Below are 26,102 nucleotides of genomic sequence, written 5' to 3' on the forward strand. Positions count from 1 at the left end.
TTAAAAAAACACTCAACTTTGTGTCACTGCATCCAAGACATATATGTCTGTAAAGGGGAGACTCGTGGGTACCCATTGAACCCATTTTCATTCAGATATCTTGAGGTCAGGCGTCAAGAGTCCCGTCTGAAAATGGCCATGCCAGTTTTTCCTTGCCAAAATTTTGTGTATATTTGGAGCCTTATTTAGCCTCCTTCCCGACAAGATGGCAAGACATGGTTGGGACCAATGGATTCTTTAGGTTTTTTAGTTTCCTATGATACCGGTAGCTTTAAAACTGAGCCCGCTACAACCTCTGAAAGACAGAATAGCAGCCATCGGATTTTTTAAGAGGTTAATCTAACCATTTGGCAGGTCCTCCACGGCCCACTAGGTGGTCCTCTGAGACCCACCAGTGGGCCCCGGGCCAGTGGTTGAGAATAGCTGAGTTAGACAAATCGTGCAGTTCCCACAGCCCATAAAGGCATCTTTAAATTGTCCTGTTTTGTCTGACCAACAGTCCAAAACCCCAAAAATATTCAATGTGCTTTCAGAGAAGATTAAGAAAACAAGGACATTTTTTTCCATTTAAATATTACTTAAATTATCAAAATAGTATGCTTAAAATAATACTTTATTACTATCCCATTAATCCAGGCACTAGAAGAGTTAATTGAGTTAATTGAAAATGAATGAAGAGCAATATAGCCAATGTATTTACTGTGCACTGGTCAATTAATAGTCTCTCACACAATCACACACTAGACCATGGTGCAGATGGATGTAGGAATATGTATTTGATTTGTGTCTTTTATTTTTTTTTTATTTTCATATTAGGATTTTGTAGATATTATTTTTTAAATGTATTTATTTATTATTATTTTTTATATTGATATTATTTTGCATATAGGAGTTTGATTTGTGGACCAAAAATGTGACAATGTTCATGTAAAAACAGTTAATAAAATACTAATTACAAAATAAATAATATAAATATAAAAAAATAAATATATATATAAAAAAAGAATAATATATTTTTTAAAAAGCCCAAACAAAATGAAGAAGTTAGCCAGTAACTCAGCCAGTGTCAACATACTGGGTTTGCACAATTACAGTAAACACAGGGTGAAAGCCCCGGATGTCAGTCAGGATCTTAATAAGTGCACCGCCCTCCTGAGGTCCGGCTCCGGGCGGAACAGGCAGAAAGAGGTGCGTTTGATTTAAGACCCTATAAACACTGTGACAGCAGAAGAAGAAGAAGCTTAAAGTTGAGCTTTAAGAGGCTAATTAGCAGCAAGAACTCACCACATTAGTGAGGAAATCTCCGTCGCTGAGCTCCTCCAGGTCCAACAGGTTGGTCGGGTAGAGTTTCTCCGCTGTTAAACTGTCTAAGATTGACTCCATCATGATGAATGTCTGTCAGCTCAGCAGCTAACTAGACTAACTACCTTTAAAATCAACTCATTCAAATATGAAGCGGTTGGTTTTCTAACGGCTGCTGTTGCTGTTGGTGACCAGCCGTTATTTTAACACAACCACCACCTTGCACGTGAACCCAGAGAGTCCAACTGCTGCTTTTCTGCTGTTAGTGAGACAAACTTGTGATAAATGACCGTTAATTCACATCGTCCTGCTGCAGTTGGTGGAGACGGTGTTATCCATCCAGCTGTTCGCGAGCGGCTCAGCCTCTCTCTCAAAGTGCGCTGCTGCTGCCTCTCCCACGCGACTCATGAATATTCAGTGAAGCCACGCCCCCCTCGGCGTCATATTACGAGCCCGCCCCCCAAAACACAAACATAACATTGATTTTATGTCCTATATTTGCAACATTTAATGTATACTATATGTAACTAAGAACAAATATATTTATTTTTGTAAAAATATATTTTTTAATATTTTATTAAAAATATATATTTTTATAAAAATAATAATTACATAAATAATTTGTATTGTATTTGTATGTAACTTGATAGCCTACTTCTAAACACAAAAATATTATACATTTTATGTCCTATATCTGCAACAACATTTAATATATAATCAGTTATCTTAAGTAGACTATGCAACTACGAACATATATATTTATTTATTTTTTTTGTAAAAATTTTTTTTTTATATTTTATAATATTAAAAATAAATAAATAATTTATACATACATATATCATTTTTTATTATATATTTTTTTCTGCTTGAGTATTTCCATTTTATGTAACTTTATAGCCTACTTCTAAACACAAAAATATCATTAATTGTTTCTCCTATATTTGCAACATTTAATGTATACTATATGCAACTAAGAACATATATATTTATTTTTATAAAAATATATTTTTTAATGTTTTATTAAAAATATATATTTTTATAAAAATAATAATTACATAAATAATTTGTATTGTATTTGTATGTAACTTGATAGCCTACTTCTAAACACAAAAATATCATAAATTTTATGTCCTATATCTGCAACAACATTTAATATATAATCAGTTATCTTAAGTAGACTATGCAACTACGAACATATATATTTATTTATTTTTTTTGTAAAAAATGTTTTTTTTATATTTTATAATATTAAAAATAAATAAATAATTTATACATACATATATCATTTTTTATTATATATTTTTTTCTGCTTGAGTATTTCCATTTTATGTAACTTTATAGCCTACTTCTAAACACAAAAATATCATTAATTGTTTCTCCTATATTTGCAACATTTAATGTATACTATATGCAACTAAGAACATATATATTTATTTTTTATTTTTGTAAAAATAATAATTACATAAATAATTTATACATACATATATACATTATTATTTTTTTTATTATATATTTATTTCTGCTTGAGTATTTCCATTTTATGTAACTTTTTAGCCTGCTTCTAGGCTACTTCACTACCTTTCGGAGGGAAATATTGTACTTTATACTCCGCTACATTTATTTGAAAGCTATAGCAACTAATCACTTTACAGATTAAAATTTTGTATACAAAACATATGATCAAGATGATGACTAAAATGCAGCACATCAGCTATGATAATAATCTAATTATGTAATAGGCCTATAAATAATAGTGACACTTTTTAATTTTTTTGAATGCAATGTAACAATATACATTTTCATTGTTGTACATATGCTACTTGTACTTAAGGAAAATATAAATAAATCAATAGATAAATAAATAAATAAGAGGACTTCTTTCACCATTATGTATTATTATGGAATAAAGTAACAAATTGCAGAATAATATAAACAAGCAATAAACCATGAACACATTATTATGAAAAAATATTTTATAATTCTCACAGTAACAGTTCTTCTTGCTGTATGTTTTTAAGGTTTGGATTTTGAGAATTATTGTTGTATTAATGGTGCCGCACACCCATAATTAGGCAATAATTAATAATTGCCATAAAAGGATTGCCATAATTACAAATAAAGGATAAATAAAATAAAAAAACAGCAATATTGTGTGAGTCTGTTGTATTTGTATATCATCCCATCCCTACCCATGATACACTCAGGTGACTTCAGGACTGTGTGGGCATGTTCAGACTTACATCCCTCTCACACTTGTTAGCTAGGGGGCACACATTGCAGCTTTATCTGATACTCCTAGAACAAGTCTGTTGAGGGTCATAAAGGACAGAGGGTGTTGTAGGCTGCACAGATTGAAAAGCCCCCTGAGGCAAATTTGTGATTTGTGTGATTTATTGGGCTTTAGCCTATAAATAAAAAGTACAACGTCAACCTGAACAGAGGTCTAATCAGCCAGGCTAAGCAGCCTTTAAGAGGCAATGCTTGGTTCATGTGTTTGATTTGCTTTGTGCAACGCGGCACATTGCTATGACTTCCTGTGACACTTAACTGGAACTAAGCCCTCATTAATGTTATTAGTTCCACCTGGGCTTTTCTTGCTGTGACAAGTCCAAATGTCAATGAACTGGACATTTTACCAGAGTGCAGAGGACGTAATATTACCCCCTTTAGGTCAGAGGGAGTCACTGCTATTTGAGTTATTCTAATGTATTTATAATACTATGGAAATGGAAGTTTAAAGATGTGTTTGTGAGTGAATAAAAACAGAGCTTTGACACCCTGAGATACTGCCTGCAGTGTAGGAATGAAATAGATATTTCTGATTGCTCGGGCTCGCCCGTCTCATTCCTCAGCTCTCATCCTGCCCCAGATTGTTCCTCCTATGAGAGACACAGAGAGACTGAAACCCTCTCTATTGTGCTGCAGGTATCAAAGGTGCATGTGTGTGTGACCTGTTACATCATCTGGGTAGATTTCAGTGAAAGACGGGGGATTTCCAAGCATTTTTTTTTTATCAGAAGGAAATATCTGAAATAACTGTTGGATGGATTGCCGTGAAATTCGGTACAGAAATTCATGACTCCGTTGCAAGTTAGAGGTTAAGAAACAGAAACCCTTAGTCATACTGGACTACAGTGATTACCATCAGGTATTTGTGTGTATGTTTTATGTTCCTATTCAAATAATAGTTACTAGCTGTTATGTAATGATCTCCTGTTACTCTTCCTGGTTTTTCTTTTTTTCTGGCTTTTCCTTATCGCTCATCATTCCTCCCCTCCTCTTTTCTCTGCCTCCTTTCTCCTTCCAGATATCAGTTTACGGAGGTGTCCCACCTTGAGGGACAGGGCGTCTCTCTGTTTTTCTCTCACACACATTGTTGTTACGTAACTGTGCTGACCTTCCATTGACTACAATAAACCTAATTGATCGTAATTCAAATTTAAAGGTGCCCTGTCAATACTGCCGTTTGGTAAGTCCCGTGAGTCGTTAGTGACGTGATGAGTTAGTATCGTCAGCAGAGAACGTATTTTGCCAAGAAGTGAGAGTCAATTGTTTGTTCAATTGCAACATCAGCGCCCTCCAACAGAGCTACGTCTCCGCCATTTTGGACTGAAAGCGACTACCGGAAGCCAGTAAAACTTTCGCCTAAAAAGTACCGCACAAAAGCAATACCATTTTTTTCTATTCTGTTGTCATATTCTACCGAAATGGCCTCTGTTGAACAATAAAATATTACATATAATAAGCGTTTTCAGTCCAAAATGGCGTCAGCGGCTGTTGTCAGAAAAACACCGGAGTTTCGTCTCTTTGCTTCTATACTCTTTGTCCGCAGCTCCGTGAGTCACGTGATCGCTACTCAGTGAAGTTAACGTTAACCACGACCGTTTCCTAACCCTTCCTAAGTGGTTGTGTTTCCTAAACCTAACTTCTTGTGAAAACGGAAGTTTATTTTGAAAGGACACTTTGCATGTAACGAGACACGACGTCCACGGTCCGTCCAAAAGTAACGCAAGAGGGGTACCCCGTGCGTCGGTCTCCGATGCCGAGGGTCACTGACCAAGCGGCGGTATTTGACGAGTTGGGAGTGAGGATGTGTTGGTCCTGTGGAGTTTATGACCACTGGCAGCGCTGTGGAGCAGCGTTTTGTTTGCATAACTTGTGATGTGATACACAATATGCCAAGTGCAGACAGAGGACAGTAATTTGCCAGTCAAAGAGGAGAAGAAAAAGACAATAAGCCGATGCAAACAAAGCATGTTTCAAAACATTCAATCAAGTTTTATTGAAAATAGGAAATGCTTTCAACATGATAAATGTGTCTGAAGGAAACACACAGTGAGAAATGATGCTTGTAAATAAAACAACCCAAACACCATATTTCACCTTTAATGTGAAACCCAAAAGTTATATGATGATGTTCCTCTTATAAAACCCCATTTTTTCAAAATGAATCAGATTTGTACACATTTATAGGAATCCTAAAGCTTTAGCTGTCTGATATCTGTTGATGCAGGTTGTGACAGGCAGCTCTCTGATTGGCTCCCGGTGTGATGATGCAGGTATGACTCATCTTCTATTCTGAGCCAAAGAGGTGACTCCGGGCTCCGACCTTTCGTCTCCTTGGGGACCGCTGTGACGTCATCGGCCCTCCACACATTCATTGTTGTCGTCGTCCTCCTCTGTCTCTCTAATCCAGTCAGGTTTGTTGGCATCACAAACAACCATCGAGGTGGAGGACACATCGTTTACGTCTGTCTGTCTGTCTGAGTAAGTGATGGGTTCACTCTCCATCACTACCAGAACATTTCTATTAGTCCTCTCACATCATCTCTTTCTCTCACTCCCTGTGCTGACCCTGTTAAGAGGCTCGAGCGTATTCACTGTAGCACCCACTCATGTTGGTGAATATAAATCCAAACTTTAATATTTATGACTTCTGTTCCCAAGCAGTCTGTTAACATTAAACTATAGAGGTCAGGGCCGGCACAAGACCCCCGTTAACCACCATCACAGCCATCTACCGCACCTGAAATTAAACTAGTCCCATTAGGATTGAGGTAGACAGAGAAATAGCTAAATAAACCAGCATTTAAAACCAACTGTTACAGTTTAACAAACAAAAAAAAGATATTAAAGGTGCAGTGTGTAGGATTTGGCGGCATCTAGTGGTGTGGTTGCAGATTGCAACCAATTGAGTAACCCTCCTCACACTACTTTAGGAGCAACAGAAGTCAGACGGCGGCTGGCGGTACCACCGTTTTGCACTCCGCGACTCATGTTACCGCAGTTTCACAAGCGTGTCGGAGAACTACGGTGGCCTTCAGCAACATGGCGAAGTCCATGAAGAGGACCACCTCCCTATGTAGATATGAAGGGCTCATTCTAAGCTAGCAAAAACACAACGATTCTTAATTTCAGGTGATTAAACACTAATGAAAACATAGTTATGAATATTATATTGCATTTCTGCTAATAGATCCCCCGAAATGCTATACACCGTTCCTTTAAGTGGACCTTGAGTCAGGTTTATTTTGTCAAACGAATGTTTTCAAGATCAAAAATAAACTTTCACACTCAAAATTGATTTATCGTTTTACTGTAATATTCATGTTGTGATGCAAATGTGCTTATATGTGTCCTTCTCGAGGCGCAATTACAAACATATATTTTATTGTATACATTAAAGGACTTGTTGAAAATATTTTAACCTGGTGAAAAAAAATAAGCAATATCTTCCTCCCACTTCCTTTTTTTAACATTCAGGGCAAATACTACTTTTTTTACTTTATAATATTTAAAGAAGCTACAGGGAACTTTAATTTTGTGTTGATTTTGGCGACCCCTGTGGATACAAGCGGTAGTGTAGCGGCAGTCGTAAAGATCTTGATCTGGCTAGCACGTGCATTTGGAAGCGAGTGAAAGAAAGACGCAACTTACTTTTAATACCATTTTTCTCTTTTTAAACACCTGCTTGCAGGATGCATAACGATGAGGTAATGTATATATTTGTGGCTATTTAAGATTAATAACTGTAATATGACGATGGTGCAACAAAGTACATTTTTTTCAGTTTCCTAACCAGTTAAAAACTCATTGTTTTAACTTGAAGAATTCTGTCGTGGTTGATTTAGCGACACCTGTGGTGATTGGAGGCAACAGCAGGTGTGGTTTAATATTATGCGTGAAAGGCGGACCCTGCCAATCACAATAAAAACTACTATTTAGCGATACAATGACAGAATCCAAATACACAGACTGGCTTAAAAAGTGTCTGCCATAAATAGCATCAAAACTGTGGTTTGGTATAATGAAAAATCTTGAGGATTGTAACTTGAAAGCCAAAATCTGTAACTATAAATGCACATTTTCATCCTCTGTGTTTGTACATGAGCCCAGTGGGGTTCTGTGGTTGGTTGGTTGGTGGTAGTTGGGTGGAGCAGTGGATGTATAATAAATGGCCGTGGGGGTGGACAGAGTGGTGGGATGGAGAGTGAGCACACAGTCAATTTTCCCATAATGTCTTTACGAGTGGCAGCAGTGTGTATAAACAGCAGCTCCTCTTTCCTTCCTCTTGCTCCTCACAGACAAATAAGATGCCAAAGAAGCCCAATGTTTCCCTTCCCTGTTATTTTCTGTGTTGCTTTTTCCTGTGTCTCTCTCTTTTTTTTTTTTAGATGTCTCTCGCTGGTCGTTAAGTTCAGAAGTTCAGAGTGAGCGATGAGGAGAGAGAGAGATACATGGAGAAATCACATAACGCCAAGACTGTAATCAAAACCAGTCTCATTCTGTACACGCTGTTACGTCACATAAACACTCCTACAACAAGGTTTACTCACCAACTGATGAACTTCCCTGACTGCTTCATCCACTGGTTACATTCTTATACTGCTATGACAGCCTCTGCTCTTCTAGGAAGGCTTTCCACAAGATTTTTTGAATCCCACTGATTTGGGGCTCAGCTTCTTCCATACCAAACTGCCAAAGGGTACCCAAATAGTGTATTTCATATCATACTGTGGGACTGTGGTGAGTCTGCAGCAGATGAAATGACCGTACCGCCCTCTACTGGAGAATGAAACACATAACAAACTAGGACACAAACTCATGTGGATGCATCCTGACAAAAATCTCAAGGTATTTTCTGTCATGTAAATAGCAGCTCTCAGGTTATACAACCCTGTTTTTGGCTCATCCCATCTCTTTACCTGCCGACACGTAGCCTATTTCTCCATTTATTCACATCCTCAGCCTCTTTTCCAGATTACCTCAGGCTGAGCTGGATTATTTCAGTGATATCACCAGAAACTGCATATTTTAGCTGGTCACACCCATGTGCTATTGTTCCCAGAGTTTTTAGTTCAACCAGTTTAGCTGAAACTCTACGGCATGCAAACATGCACCCAAAAATCCCCCTTTTTTTTTATTTACAGGGTCATTTCTTTTACTGTTGTACATTTTTTCCTGCACAATCCTTTGTGAAACCACGAATCCAGAAAGTCAGAAGCTGCAGCAAGAAAAAAAATCATCAGTGTTGCATAAAAACTCTAAAGTAGAGAGGTCTTGAACACTGTCAGGAGCTCATAAGGGTTTCCTCCATACATGCTGAGTGATTCAACATATGTAATGGGAATATATCTGATATCATCAAATCAGTCCAGAAGTGTAAACACACACAGTTTTCTCAAATGTCCCTCTGTAATAACTGGTGGATTGTTTGTCACCACTGCATGGTTTTAGAGCGGGTCAGCTTCCTGGTCAGAGCGTGGCGAACGGTCAGCATGTAGGAGCGGCGGTCAGGCAGAGGGCGCTGCTGGTCCAGGACCAGCCTGTTGGACACAAGGAACAAAACATCAACAGCTGGGTGCCTTCTCAAGACTGCAGGTAAGATATAAGAGGGGTCAGCAGACAAATATATAATAATAATAATATAAGGATTTTCCCTATTTCAAGTATTTTCCTATATACAGTGGCGGATTCAGGCTGTCTGAGGGGCAAAACAAAAGGCACCAGCACCCAGAATGTTTTCTAGCATGTAGGGCAGCCTTTATGGCACTTTATCTTATTTTCTCTAGTGGAAGAGCACCCTAGAGGTCACTTTATCATGTTTCCTCCACTGGAAGGGCACCCAAGAAGCCGCTTTATCTTGTTTTCTCTACTGGAAGGGCACCCTAGAGGTCACTTTATCTTGTTTTCTCTACTGGAAGGGCACCCTAGAAGCCGTTTATCTTGTTTTCTCTACTGGAAGGGCACCCTAGAGGTCACTTTATCATGTTTCCTCCACTGGAAGGGCACCCAAGAAGCCGCTTTATCTTGTTTTCTCTACTGGAAGGGCACCCTAGAGGTCACTTCATCTTGTTTTCTCTACTGGAAGGGCATCCTAGAAGCCGTTTATCTTGTTTTCTCTACTGGAAGGGCACCCTAGAGGTCACTTTATCTTGTTTTCTCTCCTGGAAGGGCACCCTAGAAGTCGCTTTATCTTGTTTTCTCTACTATAAGGGCACCCCTAGAGGTCACTTTATCTTGTTTTCTCTACTATAAGGGCACCCCTAGAGGTCACTTTATCTTGTTTTCTCCACTGGAAGGGCACCCTAGAGGTCACTTTATCATGTTTTATCTACCATAAAGGCATCCAAGAGGGCACTTTTGCTGCATTTCTTTCGGACATGGTTTGCACCAAAGTGGCCAGTCGTCCCTCCTGTACTGCAAACTGTGTTACATAAGCGTGAAGTTATAATCCAGCTGGAACCAAACCTGATGAGCTGAAACACGGCTGCTTCCACGGATAAAACAGCTTCTGCCACCGACAGCTCCCTGAAAACGCACCTACACACACACACAAGATCATTAGATGCACATTTTTGTCTATATCATCATCATCATCATCAAAACAGCAGAAACAACACACACTAATTCATATCAATACTGTGTATTACTGTGTAGAAATTGAAACAGTTTTGCAAACACACACACCTTAAATCCTTGGCCAGTCTCTGTCCTTCCTCTGTCGTCACCTCCCTGCCGATTTCCAGGTCTGCCTTATTGGCTACCAGCACTGTAGGAACAACTGAAGCACACACACACACACACACACACACACAGTGAAATAAAGTGACAATAAACCGGCTGATGGATGATGCTATGGCATGCAGGCGTTACCTACAGATCACAGGACGGCCTACCAAACATGGAATGTACTATATGTCTGCTTCATTCGTGCGTGCGTGTGTGTAAAGGTGACAATAGACAGATGTGGGACGGAGTTAAAGCAGAGACTTTAAGAGTTGAACACACTGTTCCTGTGTGGAGATCGTGCTGCTGGTTCGGTAGTTCAGCAGCTGCTGTGTTGGTTAGAAGCTTCTTAAGTCATCTTTACACAAACACACAGCAGTTACTGGTGATGCTGACATTATGCTCTTTATGGAAACACATCAGAGGGCTCAAATAATTGTGCGAAAGGCATGTTTTCACACACCAAATTAGTGGCATTAAAGCATCTACGTGTAGGATTTGATGTTGGTGACTCCTAGAAATAACTGTCGGCAAACAACGTGTTGCTTCTACATCTCCTCTGATACTGATGAAGATAGCACTTTACCCAGACTCTGCTTGGTTTGGTCGATGAGCGTCTTGAGTCGAGGGACCTCCAGGAAGCTGAGGCGCTGTGTGATGGAGTAGAGCAGCAGGAAGCCGTCGGCCCAGCGGATGGAGGACTCCAGAGAGGCCACAGAGCTCTCCTGGAGGACATAAAAGCACTGAGAAATGTCAAACCATCTTCTTCACTTGCTAAATATAGAAGCCAACATTTACCTTACAAGCTATATCCAAAATCTCCAGGTCAACAGCCTCCTGGTCCACCGCTCGGCTGCATCTGTAGGTCACCTCTGTAGTAAAACACACAATTTAGTAATGCATGGTCCAGTTATCTCCCATGTCAGTTATGTTTTATTGTGATAAATATTTACCCTTTTTATGGTCGTATTCACCAATGAAGCGCTTGGTTATGAAACGAACACACAGTGCTGGAGGCAAGACACAAACAGAGTGAAACACTAACCAATAAAAACCCTCTTTACATGCCGTGCATTCACACACACACATCTGAAAGCCTCTCTACTGTATGTGTCACCCTCTCTTCCAGGAGTGTATCCTCTTAGTAACGCTACCTGCCTTGTTTAAACAAAAGCAGACAAGTGCTGTCTGTGTGTTTGGGGTGGAGGGACGTCTGTTTGACGTCTGTGTGTTGCTGTTTGAGGGCCTCGCTGTGTTTCCTTTTGGCAGGACACATTAAAAGGTTATTTAGGCTCCTTCAAAGCTGTTATTTGAGCCTTCGCAGCTGAAAAAGTGACGATGCATTTTCACGAATTAGAGCTTCTACCTCTGTCACGTATGCAGATATGTTTGATATTAATGCAATATAATAATAATAATCTACATTATATAACCTTCTTCTTATTTCATGGCAAAAACAGAGGTGGCTGCTTCACACTCCAATGCTCAGGAGGAGAAGAGGGGGTCAGTGTTAGTGCTGTGTGAGCTCTCCATATTTAGCAAAACCTCTTAAACCGTGACCAAAATTTAACCCCAAACTTAATCTCTTTTATTTGCTTAAACTGTGACAAAAAGATGTGACTTAAACTACTGTTCCATAATCCGAAATCTACACACACACACACACACATTCCCATGCTGTCTCTCCACCTGGTTGTCTACCTGTCTGTGCATTAATGTGGTTTGTAATCTACCTGTTTTTCCAGTGTTGTGAGCTCCCAGAATGAGGAGTTTAACTGGAACCATTTTCCTGTTGGGTCCACTATTAGTCGTCTGTCTGTCCCTGCTGAGGAAAGGTCAACTTTAACTACAAAACAAACTTCATGCGACAATATCTACATGTAAAAATACAAATGTATAAAACAAACTAGTACTACGTCAAGATAGATTGCAATTATAATAATAATAAACTGACCTTTAAGTAGAAATAAATCCCAGATATGGAGAGGAGTAAAGTTCAGTGTGAGACACTGAGCAGACAGGGAATGAAGAGATGGGACTGTCTTCTCTGTTTCTGTTTGGTTATAGGAGCTCTCTCTCTCTCTCTCTCTCTTTTAGGGAACAGTAGATGACAAGAGCCATTTGTTTGGAGGAACTGTGTCCAACTCCAGACGCCAGTATCCCATTCTGGGTCTATTCAAGACACATATACACACTCTTTTTTAGGGATTTTCAATGACTTAACAACCATTCCACTTCACTATAATGGTTTGGAGAGTCTCTGAATGTTCAGTTTCAAAATGTCAAGTGAGCTGTTGTTTGCCCGATCTGTGGCTCAAGTCTTTTCGATGGATTTGACGTCACCAGAGTCTCACCAGCAGTTTAAGTTCTTTTAAGTTTAAAGGACTCATTTGACATTTTGGAAAATACGCCTATTTGTACATGAGAGTGGTGTCAACCTTCTCATTTAACCCTCATCAAGAAATCTAATTTTTGTGTGATTGATGAGGATCCGTCACTGCCGAAACTTGGAAATGTACTTTCTTTTCAAACAACAGCTGTTGGGTTATCAATGTCTTCATTATTTACGTGATTGTGGATTCTGCAGACTGCCTCGGCCTCCTGCGTGTCAGCAGGCCTGTGCAAAAGAAGCCAGATTTGAGCATATTTCATAGAAGAGTTTTTGGCAATCGCTGCCTGGAAAGTTAACAAATCTGACGTTTTAATGTTTGAGGTAAAACAGTTCAATTTTGTTTTTGCCTGTTGAAGTTAGACATCACAACTTAAAGATATAAAATTATTATTATTATGAGAACTTTACTTTGGCATGCAACTTTAAATACATTAGTAAATTAAGTGTGAAGGAATGACATATAATGTGCTTATTTTTCAACCAAAAATGCAATAAATGAAAACCACTCAAACTGGACATTTGTAAGATTTTATTCATATTTCATATTTCTTTATACGCTTTATTCAACAAAGCCTGTTCACAGGAGTGAAAACGATCTAACTGTATAGTACAAGCATTTAAGGACAACTTTAAATTACGGAGCGACACCGAGTTTTGTTCGGAGAGGTGTGCGTTGTTTCAGCAGAGGAGATGTACCGATGCGGGGCGGGTGTTCAGCAAACTGACGGCTCGTCGACGGCGGCGGCTCCTTCCGTCACGGCTTTGACGCATTTGGCCATCGTCTGGGACGCCCTGCTGATAGAGTCTGAACACAGAGAGGGAGAAGATTATAATTACATTCTTATAAATCTATTTTTGCCTGTATTTTAAAAAACACACACGTACCTGTCATGTAGAAGTCCTTTGCTGTTAGCTGAGGCGGCACCAGAGGACCTGCTACGAGGTCCTGGTTCACAGCCTGCAGAGAATCAGACACAGATCTTATTCTTATTCTTTCTTCGGTAATAAAGTCTGTGCACCTCCACATTCTGACTCTATAGATGTGTGTGTGTGTACCTGGGCGAGTTCATTAGCCTGCTTGAAGTAGTTTGCCTCCTCTACGTCGTCGTAACGGACTAGATTAGGAGACACCTCGGCTAGTCTGGACCGGACCTCCTCCAGAGAGTCGTAGGGCAGCGCCACACCGGCAAGCTGCAAACACATACAGACATCACTTTTAATGACTCAAATTAAAACGTTAATAACAAGAACATAAGTGAGTGACTTCCTGCTTACCTCAGATACGGCCCTGAGGATCTTCCAGTCCTCTCTGGCCAACCCAGGAGCGGTGACCGCCACCCGTGTGTGCTGGCTCCTTCCCTCGGTGTTCACGTAGGTTGCGTTTTTCTCCGTGTACGCAGCACCGGGTAGGATGATGTCTGCCATCGGTGCTCCTACGTCGCCATGGTGACCTGGAGGGGTTGAAAATGAGCTTTAATATATTTTCATGGCTACCACTGAATGGGTGCATAATATGTGTGTGTGTGTGTGTACCCTGGTAGATGACGAGGCTGTCTTTAGGAAGGTCGGCTCTGGTGATGCAGCCGGCGTCAGCTCCCAGCAGGAACAGCACTTTGGGTGGATTTGCCCTGATGGCGTCCACGCCAGCCTTGTAGCCCAGGTCCAACGCAGCCACCTGACCGGCCACTCTGCTCACAAACACACAACGTATGAGCAAGAAGCATCTCCTGCCAATCACAAGAAACTAAAAATCTGCAGAAAACATTACCTGTGCAGGACGTTGAGGACTTTCCACCCCTCTTCCACTCCGCTGCTGGTTCTGGCGTTCTGTGCGATGGTGGAGACGGTGCTCAAAATCGCGGCTCCGTCTTCTCTCTGCAGAGCGCTGCTGCCCACGATCACTACCGGACGCTTAGCAGTCGAGAGGACCTGGAGACGGGGAGAGGAAAGGGAAAAAAAAAATCACGTTAAAGTTAAATTATAGTATATAAAGTTATAAAATGTGTATTTTATATGTTAGCTTTAATATTTTTTTATATAATGTCTGTAAACTTTTTATTATTTTATTTTTTTATTATTATATTTATTTATTATTTTTTTTATTAATCTATTTACTTTTTTTGTATTTTTTTTTTTTGGTTTATTTCCTTCTTTTCTTTCCTGTCTACCTTGATAATATGTCAAGCTCACATCTTGGAAAAATAAAGTTATCAAAAAGTTGCCAGAGAACATCAGTTCATAAATCAGCACCAGGGCTCCCTCCAAACATCTTCTAAGTCCATTACCTGGCAGAAGGGGTGCGTGCCGTCAGCCAGCTCCTTCAGTACGGACGTCTCCTCTCCCAGGTGATCGTAGGAGAAACTCAGATCAACATTGTGACCCACCACGGCGACACGCAGCTCATTGTGGAGCCAACTGACAGAGGAAGAAGAGGAGGAGAAGAGACAGACAGCGGAGGATTACATAACTGTGATTTTTATCCAGTAAAAGCAGGATAATTGAAACACTAAATAGCAAAGAGCGATGTGTGAGTTTACCTCTTGCGGATTCGGGCGTTGAACAGCGGGGCTTCGTAGCGCGGGTTGGTTCCTACGAGCAGCAGCAGGTCGCAGTCCTCGATGCCGGCGATGCGGGAGTTCAACAGGTAGTTGGAGCGCAGGTCGGTGCTGCAGAGAGAGGAAGAAGTTGACTGTGGAAGCCCTGTGCATACTTATTTTAACTTAAAACCATCATAACAACCGAGAAACAGTCTTACCCTGCTCCCGACATGGGAAAGACCTCCTCAGTGCAGAGGTTCTCTGAGTTGAGTCTGTTGAGGAGGTCTTTGAGGGACACCAGAGCTTCAGCGTCGGCCATCCCTCCTGCGATGGCTGCTACCTCGCTGCCCTGCACACTCTGCAGCTACACACACACACAACACACATATTATACATACAGACCATGATGCATGACTACAAGGCATGAATATCACCAGATCCAATATAGAAGCAACTTACTGCTCCAGCGACGCGAGTGAGAGCGTCCTCCCAGGTGGTCGGGGTCAGCTGACCTGAATCATCCTTCACCATTGGTTGGGTCAACCTCTGCCTCTTCAGACCATCATATGCAAACCTGAGGACACACATTTGGGGATTTTTCGGTCTCTTTAGTTGAGCTATACAGCAATTTAATTAACTTTTATTTCACAGACTACTTATCTAATGAGACGGATTTCGCTCCTGGGTCTGTATTTTACCTGGTCTTGTCAGAGATCCATTCTTCGTTGACGTCTTCGTTCAGCCTGGGCATCACCCTCATCACCTCCCCTCCTCTCGTGCTCACTATGATGTTGCTGCCCACGGCGTCCAGCACGTCAATCGACTCTGTTTTCCTGCAAAAAAGACGGCAGAAGATGAAGTTAAAGGAAACCGTGTGACAGAATCAGACACAAAAACGAACCAAAATGAAACAAATCTCTGTTTTTTTAATGAAAGTGAAAGTATCAAATCCCATCCTACCTGGTCTCCCACGGTCGTGCGGTGAAAGCGTAGGGTTTGGAGGTGAGCGCTCCGACGGGACAGACGTCGATGACGTTGCCCGACAGCTCTGACATGAACATCTTCTCCACGTACGTCCCGATCTGCAGGTTGTTTCCTCTTCCGGTTGTTCCCAGGTCTTCAACGCCTGCGATCTCACTGGCAAAACTATAAAAACAAACAGGAACATATGAATGCGCTGTCAATGCGATTATTTCATTATTCCTGATGGATTATACATATGGATGTTTACGATGTGCTTACCGGACGCAGCGTGTGCACTGGATGCAGCGGGTCATGATGGTTTTGATGAGCGGCCCGATGTTCTTATCCTCCACCGCTCTCTTCCCTTCTGTGAAACGACTGCGGTCTGAACCAAACTGCATGGACTGATCCTAACAACCCAGAAGGAAGCAGAGTGTTAACACAGTAGTGGCAGCAAATGAAGGTTAAGTCCTAAACCAAGGTGCCATATACTCGTCCATAGTTACCTGTAGGTCACACTCTCCTCCCTGATCACAGATGGGACAGTCCAGTGGGTGGTTGGCCAACAGGAACTCCATCACTCCCTCTCTGATCACACACACATTCATCAACATTTGTTAACTCAGGTGGCATTTTAAAAGTTTATGTAAAGTTTGAATAATGTTTGAATATGTATTTGTACCTGGCTTTGCGTGTCTTCTCTGAGTTGGTGAGGATGTTCCAGCCCTTCATGACGGGCATGGCACAGGCTGCTACCGGCTGAGGAGCACACACACACATCAATTAGACAGTAGCACTGCAAAGCATTTACAGCAATTCCTGTGCAAATCTGTAACCGTCTAATGTTTCGATCTATTGAACTTTCAGCCTAGTAATCTGCCTGCTGTCGGTTACCTTTGGGGCTTTCTCAATCTCCACCAGACACATACGACAGTTTCCCGCTACTGAGAGGCGCTCGTGGTAACAGAACCTGGGGATCTGGATTCCTGCCTTCTCACAGGCCTGATGGAGAAAGGAAACATGACGAAAGGTAATGTGGGAAATTCCAAAAAGATCAAATTATGCAGACAAGAATCCAAAATACAAAGCAGGCTCAGATCATATTTCAGAACAACACAGTCACCACAAAATAGTGCCTATTGGTAACTACATATAAACAAACATCTGTATTGGTTTGCAGTAGAATAATCTGTTGTTTCTTACCTGCAGTACAGTAGTTCCAGGCTCCACCTCCATTGGTTTCCCGTCCACAAACACTTCCACCATGGTGCTGGCAGCACGCACTGGAGTACGCACTGTAAGTGGATACACAAAGGTCAAATTTACTGAGATTAAATTGCCTGATGTACTGAGACACGCCTGATATTTTCTTTGTATACTAACTAACTGCTCATTTAGACTGAGGAGAATAACCGACACACACACAGATGTGTATACAGACACACAAACACACACATACCAGTGTTGGAGGGAGCCAGGCTGCTCTTGGCAGCTCCGGCTAGAGCCCGGCCGACGTTTGGCAATCGCAACATGACTCTGTGAGAGCAAAACAGAAATAAATCAGTCAACTGAGCTGACCTTATTCTGATATTATGAGTAATCGATTATTTATATTCTTGCAGATTCATTTTCTGTATTAGTAAGAGCGTGTTCAACATGGTGTCTTTTTGTTGATAAGCAAACATACAGCTGTCATAATCTCTTTACTGTGCTCCTAAAAGGTTTGTACATCATTTCTGATTTTTACTTTAACATGAAATGTCTGGGATACATAATGTTTTCTGTTGCAACAAAATAAAATATATTTTTTTAATCAAGAAGTTGTAAAATTCCAATGAATGAGAAAAATTAAGCACAGCCCTTACTTCATAAAAGCTAATAATTATGTCACTAGCAATCATACAATCAACATTATCTTACACTGCTCATGCAAGGCATAGTTGCAGGTTTTGAACATTAATATTTACTGTTAAAGGTCCCATATTATAAAAAAGTGAAATGTTCATGTTTTGTTATTATAAAGCCGGCTTAAGTCCTATATAAATACTGTGAAAGTATCGAAACACTCAATCCACAGGGAAATACACACAGCCCGTATTCAGAAACTCTGCATTTGAAACAAGCTGTCAGGATTTCTGCCCAATCGTGATGTCACGAATATACAATATTTAGACCTTTGACACAATTTTAAATGTAAATATTCTTAATGTGTCCCAGTTTATTCCTGGTTGCAGTGTATGGGAATGTCATCCGCTGACAGGAAGTACACATGGACCCAAGCTGTTGTTGCCTAGCAACGCAATTCTGTTGCAATTCCGTCAAAATGCGCTAAAACGGAGCGTTTCAGAGAGAGGGTAAATACAGGTATATTCAGGCAGACAGTATGAGGAAAATAAAAGTTTTTTGAACATTACAGCATGTAAACATGTTCTAGTAGAAACACAAAATACAAGAATGAACCTGAAAATGAGCATGATATGGGACCTTTAAATGTTTAATTCTGCTTTTCAGACCAGGGCCTGGTAGTAGGTGCCAACAAAATTAAACAAAAAGTGTGGAGTATGGATACAGATTCAGAAAGCTTTCACATTATGTTGAATGTGATGCTCACTTTTACTATATTTTGGGTTAAATCATTTAATTTTAAGACAAAATAAATAATCCTGCTCCCATATCCAAAACTATATATTGGGCACTTTCACTTGAGTTTATTTTTTATAGTATAACCTTACTGGACAGTCTCTTAAATGACTTCAAAGTTGAATCAGAGCCACAATAGCTAGTGCTATCTGTGTTACTGTCAACAACAACAACATGTGAGCAGCTGTCACTCAACCAAGGAGATCAAGGACATAATGCACAATACATACTGACATAACAACATGTTATGCACCATAATATGCAGTTTTAAAGCAATGTGAGCAGGAGAAGAAGCTGATAAACAGCATGGACCTTCCACTGAGGACTCCTAGCTTGCAGGCTAACAGCAGTCAAGGACACAGACATTGTGATGTTGTAAAGAGGTTAAAGAGGATAATAAGGTCAAACACGTCCTTTATATCTGGTTTTATAGTTAAATAACAACTAGATTCAAACGTTCATAAGTGCATAGTATGTTTCTGAGTCTTACCTTGACGCTATTTGGCCTTCTTGACCAGAACAGCGATGATCTGAGCTCTGCTACAGTCAAAGAGCTATGAGGTAACTAGCGGAAGTAGCATGGTTTGCTACTTCCGTTTGAAGTGAGGTCTCAGATTTCACAATAAAAGTCTTCACTTTTTTATTTTTTTATTTTTTAGCAGATGACAGATAAGATAATAACATAAGATAGAACTTTATTAATCCCGAAGGAAATTCTTGTGCCAGAGATTGCTCAAAAATTCAACTAAATTACAACAAGTTCAAGTGTATAAAATAAAAAAGTACTATTTTCTAGCACCAGTGCCTAATAGAATAACAATTAAGTAAGATAAATTTAGTAAAATGAGTAAATAAGATAAGTAAAATAAAAAAAGGTAATTCACAAGAAAGCTTGAAAGAGTAAATAAATATAGAAAAAAGTGGAAAAGACACAAGATAAAGAAGAGCAACTCTACCTGGAGGCTGGGAGAGGAAAGGGAAAACAATCAAGTTAAAGTTGCCAGAAATTATAGAATATAAAATTATAAATTGTGTATTTTATATGTTAGCTTTTATTATTTTTTTATATAATGTCTATAACCTTTTTATTATTTTTCTTCTTCTAAATTATATTTATTTATTATTTTTTGTATGCATCTATTTACTTTTTTTGTGTGTGTCCTATTCTTTTATTTATTTTTTTTTTTATTTATTTATTTTCTTTCCTGTCTACCTTGATTATACGTCAATTACATGTTTATTTTTTATTTTATAATATTTTATTTCAAAAGTGCATTACAATATAATCGCATGTGCAGATGCTTCATTACAGTTCTGCAAAAATACCTTACACTATAAAAATAATAATGATAAACAAAGATACATGTCATCTTTGACTACATTTCCCATGATGCACCGGCTGGTACCGGAAGTTGCTACGTGTTCATTCTGGCGACAGACACTTCAGGAAGCATCTACAAGCAGCTACAAAAACAGCTCCAGAAACCAGCAAGTTGGTGCTTTCTCCTGAGAAGGAGAGCAACAAAAACAGGTGAATATCACTCAGAGTAAAGACCTTTAGTTGTTCAGCTAATACCAAATATATACAGCTAGGTTTATAAAGTATATTACACATAAGAGACTGACTAGGCCTCCACAGCTTGTTATACTAGTTAGCAACATGCTAACAGTCTATATAGCAGTGTTTGTTGTGGGTAAAACTGCTACTGTGCAGTATTTAAGTGTGTAATTGGTTTATATATAAATAAATATGCATCATTTTTAGGTTTTTTTGATGTAACTTAGTCCACATGTAGCGGAGGTTTGTGATAGCATCCTCTGTTTCTGTGTTGTCATTCTGTTTTTAAGCAGGTTGCTCAGTGACAGCATGCTATAGGACACATGTGTTACACATCTGTAGGATATATTATATACAGAACTAGTACAAATGTATTGCAATATTAATACACTGAATGTGAAATACATTGCCTGTGCAATATATCCCTGAGCAATATACACCTCAAGTGCAACTACCTTTGTTTACATTTTATTTATACATCTACCTATTTTACAAGTGCAATTACCTCTGTTTACATTACATCTATTTTTATATTTTACACTTCTAGTGCAACACTTCTGTTTATATTTATCTATTACATCTACTTTACCTGTTTTATTTGCTTTATAACTGTGTGTGTTTTACCTGTTATATGTTTATCTGCCTTGTTTAGTCAAGTATTTGTTTTAAAGCACTGTCCAGAAGTGTTGTATTTAATACAATGACAATAAAGCTTTCTATTCTATTTTAGTTTGTTGTGATATCAACACAGAAACAGGACAGAGACATAATCTTTACTACCTATAAGTACCTTATATAGTGACACAATAGCTGTTCTTGATCCTAGAAACCCTTAATCCTAAATGTCCCAGGACATTTATATAGCCTGAATACATCATACATAACACATCAGGTGCTTTAAAGTTTGAAAATTGCCTCTAAGTCTTTAAAAGTAATATTGTCTTGCTGTCTTTGCTGATATAAATACAGTTATTGTGATTTAATATTTGTCACTGCAAAATATTAGATTGCTCTTCATCTACAGAACACAAGATAAGTGACAGAATTTATTTATTTATTTAACCTTTATTTAACCTTTATTTAACTAGGAGTAAAAACTCATTGAGATTAAAAATCTCTTTTCCAAGAGTGTCCTGGCCAAGATAGGCAGCAGCACAGTTACACGGTTGCAGACATAAAACAAACATAACAATTGAAAACGAAGACAAAGAGCAGATTACAGAATCATAATGTATAAAAAAAACATTCATCAACATTCAAAACATCTGCAGCCAGATGTGCCTGTTTACAAATCTTTTAGAAGCACTTTAAAGACATCCAGTGAGACCAGCTCTCCAAGTTAGCAGCAGCATACTTGAACGCCCTTTTTCCCTGTTCGGAAGAAGAATAATAAAGAAAAAGATCACCAAAAATGTACAAATCTAATAAAATGATTTCAGTATGGGTAAAATATGGAATATTGAAATTGTGCAGGAACACTGCCTTGCTTGAAATTTGTGTTTTGAATGTATTTTTACCTTGGAGGAAATCTTGATCACATAACATTCAGCAATAAGAATGAATGTAAAATCAATGCTCTTCCTGACTACAGCAAAATAAACAGTGTTTGAAGAGTAAGCTCTTAATAATAATAAATCACATCTTCTCTCAACAGTCCATATCCACCATTAGCTGTAGCCTGGAAGCTTTACTAGTCGGAATTTCAAAAGTATTTGTTGACCTAGATTTCGTTCTTAGAGTGCTGAACCTCCCTCTTTCTCCATCTGACATTCAGCACCATGTTGCCGACCACCACGCCGAACAGCAACGGCGCCCTCGGTGCAAGGGACGCTGCACGTCACACGGCAGGCGCCAAACGCTACAAGTACCTGCGGCGGCTGTTCCATTTCCGACAGATGGACTTTGAATTTGCCCTGTGGCAGATGCTTTACTTGTTTACGTCACCGCAGAGAGTCTACCGCAACTTCCACTACAGGAAACAGACCAAGGACCAGTGGGCCAGGGACGACCCGGCTTTCCTTGCACTGCTCAGCATCTGGCTATGTGGTAAGTCTTTACTCAGCCAAATGTCGAATCCTGATGTTGTCACTGTACTGTGATGACTGAACTCTCCCTCTATTCCACTGCAGTGTCGACAATAGGCTTTGGTCTGGTGCTGGACATGGGAGTCGTGGAGACTCTGAAGCTGCTGCTGTGGGTGGTCTTTGTTGACTGTATAGGAGTCGGTCTTCTCATATCAACCCTCATGTGGTGAGTTTTGGGTTCGCCTAGTTGAGTCACTGTAATTGAGGGGCATGTCTTTGTTATACATATTATTTTTTTTTTACTCGAATTGTCTGTAGATAGACTCTTGACTGCATCTTGACTTTTATTTGTTTTGTCTTTACCAGGGTTATCACCAACAAGTACCTGCTGAAACAACCCAGCAAAAATTTTGATGTGGAGTGGGGCTACGCGTTTGACGTTCACCTCAATGCCTTCTACCCGCTTCTAGTCATCCTGCATTTCCTGCAGCTCTTCTTCATCAACCGTGAGTAGATTGGGACTCTGTGTGTCTGAAATTACCTCGTCGGATTCAAGGCATTAAATCATCTTTAGTACAGTTAAATGTGCATTTCATGTGTTAAATGATGAAAAAGTCTGAAGTTCACTATTCTACTATTTCTTTTAATTTTGTATCATAAAATGTCATTCCAATAATCAGGGAAATGTCTTTATTCTTTGATTTTTGGTCTGCTGAAAAGTAATTCCTGATAATGACTGATATATTTGACTTCAGGACATCTCGGACTACATACAGACAATAAAAACAAGTCTTGTTACTGTATCAATTTAGGGATATTCCCAAGTAAAAGTTCAATATTTGTACCTTTTTAAATACATTTTTTGCTGAAAATGTATTCAAGTTTTCCCCATGGTCTAGTGTTCAAAAAGTTAAGTTAAGTACAATAAATCGTAATATCGCAATACTTAAAAATCACAATATCGTGATAGTATTTATATCATATCTAATCATTTATAATATTTATATTTATTAAGACATAATTGGTAATCAAATTAAAAGACACTAATATACAAAATAGTTTTGTTTGCATGTTAATTGATAGACTAGTAAGTAGTTTCTATTATAAAATAAACAACAACTGATATAATGAAAGTTGACCATTGTGAAGAAAAGCTATGACACAATGTGTGACCATTTTTATTTGGACTCTAGTCTGTTGTATTTTCAGGTAATTTGAGCCTGTTCCCTCTGGAGATAGACAAAAACAACCCCTGTAACCTGAGTGACTGTACACACCAAAGACTTAGAGCCTCTTTAATTTACTTCATCAACTAAAAATGAGTACTTATAATAATCATATGTGACTTCAACTTGTGTTTTTTTGTCAAAAGAACAAGATAAAAACTAAATCAGGTGTCGAAATGAACCCTGTTTGATTACGCCTGCCTGCTTCCTTCATCACCACACTCACAGTTTGTTTTATGTTTCAGATATTGCGGTAATAAACGCCGACTGGTTCGTGGGATACTTTGTCGGGAACACTTTTTGGCTGATCTCCATCAGTTATTATCTCTACATCACGTTCTTAGGATACAACGGTAAGTCCCATCCCCATTTAAGTACAGATTGTTCTCAACATTTTCACAAAAAAAGTAGCGATATTGCAGTGAATAGACCGTTCAGATCGGGTTAAACTCGTAACTTGTGGTTATATTTTGTTCTGTCTTAACAAGAACTGATTCTAAGGAGACATTTGCATTCTTCAAAATGTGCACAAATCTATTCACAGCTGAAATGATCAGTTCAGATCAGACAGAAAATGAATTGTCAACTGTTTTGATAATCGATCAGTTGTTTCAGTCATTCTTTCAAGCAAAAAAAAGTTCCAGCTTCGTTGTGAGGATTTTCTGTTTTTCTTATGCGCTTGTAGTTTTATCGTTTTTGTTTTTTAGACTGTTGATTGGACAAAACTGCCTATTTGAAGACATCAACTTGGGTTCTAGAAAATTGTGATGGCCATTTTTTTTAACCATTTTCTGACATTTTATAGACCAAACAATTTATTAATTAATTGAGAAAATATTCGGCAATGTAATTGATGATCATAATAACTTTAAAATGTTAGTGTGCCTGTGATTTACTTCCTTTAATGATTGAGATTAACCCAGACTATATTTAGTATGATGAGGAAAAATGCTTGAAACAGTACCACTGAATTTTTTAGATCACATGAAAAGTCACACTTTTATTAATAGTTAAAGTCAGGAAAATGAGGAAAAACATACACAAACGTGTTTATGAAATGTTTTCCGTATGAATTATATTTTGTACTCTGCATATGTGTGTATATCTTTGATATTCAACTTGTTATGAGTTCAAAGGTGCCAAATACTTGATTGTGCTCCTTATAGTTTCTGAGATACAGACATTTTCTTATCATACTCTATCTAGTGTTTAGGCACGTAGGACGACAGAAGTACCATGTGCCCAAAGACTAGATATAGTATGATAAGAAAAACCTTTCAGCCAAACGGTTTGACTGACTTTGAAAAGGACACAAAACAGAGAGGGATCATTCATGTGGATGTGGTTGGGTATGAGAGGCGTGGAACATTTTATTGGTTGGAGTGTTTATTTCCATCTAGGGGTAAAACAGTCACCATTAAACTCACTCTGTTTCCTTTAAAGGAGCGGTAATGTAGTGTACGATTCAGCGTGACTTTATAGATCTGTAATGTTCACAGAGTTTCTGCTGATGTGTTTGTCTTGTGTTAATATCCACGCAGCTCTCCCCTTCCTGAAGAACACCGTGGTGCTGCTCTACCCCTTCGCTCTGCTTGTCCTCATCTACATCCTCTCCCTCTCTCTGGGCTGGAACTTCACTCGGGGGCTCTGCTGGTTTTACAAGTACAGGGTCCAGTAGGACCAGTTTGTCTCTGGGCTTGGACTCTAGTTGGCTCCCGGCCGACTCAAAATCTGTCTTCAACTCACACCTAGGTGACGACGAATCCTTTTCCAGCTTCTGTCAGTCAACATCTGGTTGGGAAAGACTCTGGTTGACTCTCGGTGAACTGGGACGCTGAGCCGGCTGACGCTGTTGAGTTTTCTGTTTGGCTCTTATGTTGAGCTCCGGAGTGAACAGTGATGTGTTTGGACTAGCTGCAGGAGCAGGGGGGACGGATCAGATACAGCTTTTACTGTTGTTCTTTTTGTATGATTTGTAAATATTCTGGCAGGTTGTAATATATATAAACAGATGAATGTTTCTGAAGAGGAAAAAATTTGCTTTGTTTCTTTTGAGTTTTCTTAAAAAAAAAAAAAGACTGACAAAAAATCCTGCTTGTTGAAGAGAAAAAAGGAAAGTGGAGGAACACGGGATGGAGACTTTTTTTTTTCCCCTTTTCTTTTTTTCTTAAAGTGTACATTCCAGCACTTTCAATAAAAGGTTTTATTAACGTAGGTCGCCTCAGTTTCACTCTCTGGAGAAACTATGAGATGTTTAACCCTCCCACCAGGACATGCGTAACTTACCGTCCAAGTTTTAATGTTTCTGGAAAATATGTTTTAATAGGAGGCAGAATTATGTAGTAAACAATCTCACTGTGGCGCTATTGATGTCGCACATGATTCCCGTTATGATGCTGGAACATCACATTGATGGTTCATATTACTGTGCAGATGCACAGTGAGGCCTCT

The 26,102-nt window shown here is 39.2% G+C and overlaps 4 protein-coding genes and 1 long non-coding RNA gene across 5 annotated transcripts in view; 2 read left to right on the forward strand and 3 right to left on the reverse strand.

The window, feature by feature from the left end:
• The window catches only part of creb3l1 (cAMP responsive element binding protein 3-like 1), a 29,468-nt gene extending 27,734 nt beyond the window's left edge, over window positions 1-1,734 (reverse strand). The window contains exon 1 of the mRNA XM_037761571.1: window positions 1,285-1,734. Coding sequence (XP_037617499.1) covers window positions 1,285-1,386 — 102 coding nt within the window. The 5' untranslated portion in view covers window positions 1,387-1,734. The remainder of the gene's footprint in view (window positions 1-1,284) is intronic.
• LOC119483471 lies at window positions 975-12,844 on the forward strand. The gene is made up of 5 exons (XR_005205686.1): window positions 975-1,332; window positions 5,816-6,069; window positions 7,977-8,128; window positions 9,040-9,183; window positions 12,409-12,844. It is a non-coding gene; the product is annotated as an uncharacterized LOC119483471 (long non-coding RNA).
• On the reverse strand, window positions 8,135-12,375 carry zgc:110699 (uncharacterized protein LOC325371 homolog). Its single transcript, XM_037761581.1, has 7 exons — window positions 12,045-12,375; window positions 11,265-11,321; window positions 11,110-11,183; window positions 10,898-11,036; window positions 10,273-10,366; window positions 10,054-10,125; window positions 8,135-9,128 (listed from the first exon to the last, which is right to left on the reverse strand). The coding sequence occupies exons 1-7, from the start codon at window positions 12,094-12,096 to the stop codon at window positions 9,020-9,022; spliced, it is 597 nt and encodes a 198-aa protein (XP_037617509.1). The 5' UTR covers window positions 12,097-12,375; the 3' UTR covers window positions 8,135-9,019.
• A 371-nt stretch (window positions 12,845-13,215) lies between the features above and the next one.
• On the reverse strand, window positions 13,216-19,451 carry LOC119483458 (NADH-ubiquinone oxidoreductase 75 kDa subunit, mitochondrial-like). The gene is made up of 19 exons (XM_037761560.1): window positions 19,334-19,451; window positions 17,663-17,739; window positions 17,407-17,498; window positions 17,098-17,205; window positions 16,886-16,962; window positions 16,710-16,791; window positions 16,483-16,613; window positions 16,201-16,386; window positions 15,939-16,073; window positions 15,700-15,814; window positions 15,459-15,604; window positions 15,241-15,369; window positions 14,989-15,118; window positions 14,472-14,632; window positions 14,237-14,391; window positions 13,979-14,154; window positions 13,760-13,894; window positions 13,589-13,661; window positions 13,216-13,508 (listed from the first exon to the last, which is right to left on the reverse strand). The coding sequence occupies exons 2-19, from the start codon at window positions 17,733-17,735 to the stop codon at window positions 13,417-13,419; spliced, it is 2,196 nt and encodes a 731-aa protein (XP_037617488.1). The 5' UTR covers window positions 17,736-17,739; window positions 19,334-19,451; the 3' UTR covers window positions 13,216-13,416.
• A 765-nt stretch (window positions 19,452-20,216) lies between these two features.
• On the forward strand, window positions 20,217-25,865 carry unc50 (unc-50 homolog (C. elegans)). The gene is made up of 6 exons (XM_037761580.1): window positions 20,217-20,374; window positions 22,176-22,447; window positions 22,531-22,651; window positions 22,792-22,931; window positions 23,897-24,004; window positions 25,193-25,865. The coding sequence occupies exons 2-6, from the start codon at window positions 22,180-22,182 to the stop codon at window positions 25,327-25,329; spliced, it is 774 nt and encodes a 257-aa protein (XP_037617508.1). The 5' UTR covers window positions 20,217-20,374; window positions 22,176-22,179; the 3' UTR covers window positions 25,330-25,865.
• The last annotated feature ends 237 nt before the right edge of the window (window positions 25,866-26,102 follow it).

Source organism: Sebastes umbrosus, chromosome 24, assembly GCF_015220745.1.
Source record: "Sebastes umbrosus isolate fSebUmb1 chromosome 24, fSebUmb1.pri, whole genome shotgun sequence".
In the NCBI taxonomy this organism is placed as follows: Eukaryota; Metazoa; Chordata; class Actinopteri; order Perciformes; family Sebastidae; genus Sebastes; species Sebastes umbrosus.

Coding starts and splice junctions, on each gene's coding strand:
- zgc:110699 (XM_037761581.1), bottom strand. CDS start 12,096: ATGGTTCCAGTTAAACTCCTCATTCTGGGAGCTCACAACACTGGAAAA. Junction 11,322..12,044: donor TCACAACACTGGAAAAACAG/GTAGATTACAAA, acceptor TCTTGCCTCCAG/CACTGTGTGTTCGTTTCATA. Junction 11,184..11,264: donor TGAATACGACCATAAAAAGG/GTAAATATTTAT, acceptor GTTTTACTACAG/AGGTGACCTACAGATGCAGC.
- LOC119483458 (XM_037761560.1), bottom strand. CDS start 17,735: ATGTTGCGATTGCCAAACGTCGGCCGGGCTCTAGCCGGAGCTGCCAAG. Junction 16,074..16,200: donor GCACGACCGTGGGAGACCAG/GTAGGATGGGAT, acceptor TCTTTTTTGCAG/GAAAACAGAGTCGATTGACG. Junction 15,119..15,240: donor AACGCCCGAATCCGCAAGAG/GTAAACTCACAC, acceptor TTCCTCTGTCAG/TTGGCTCCACAATGAGCTGC.
- unc50 (XM_037761580.1), top strand. CDS start 22,180: ATGTTGCCGACCACCACGCCGAACAGCAACGGCGCCCTCGGTGCAAGG. Junction 22,448..22,530: donor GCTCAGCATCTGGCTATGTG/GTAAGTCTTTAC, acceptor ATTCCACTGCAG/TGTCGACAATAGGCTTTGGT. Junction 24,005..25,192: donor CACGTTCTTAGGATACAACG/GTAAGTCCCATC, acceptor ATATCCACGCAG/CTCTCCCCTTCCTGAAGAAC.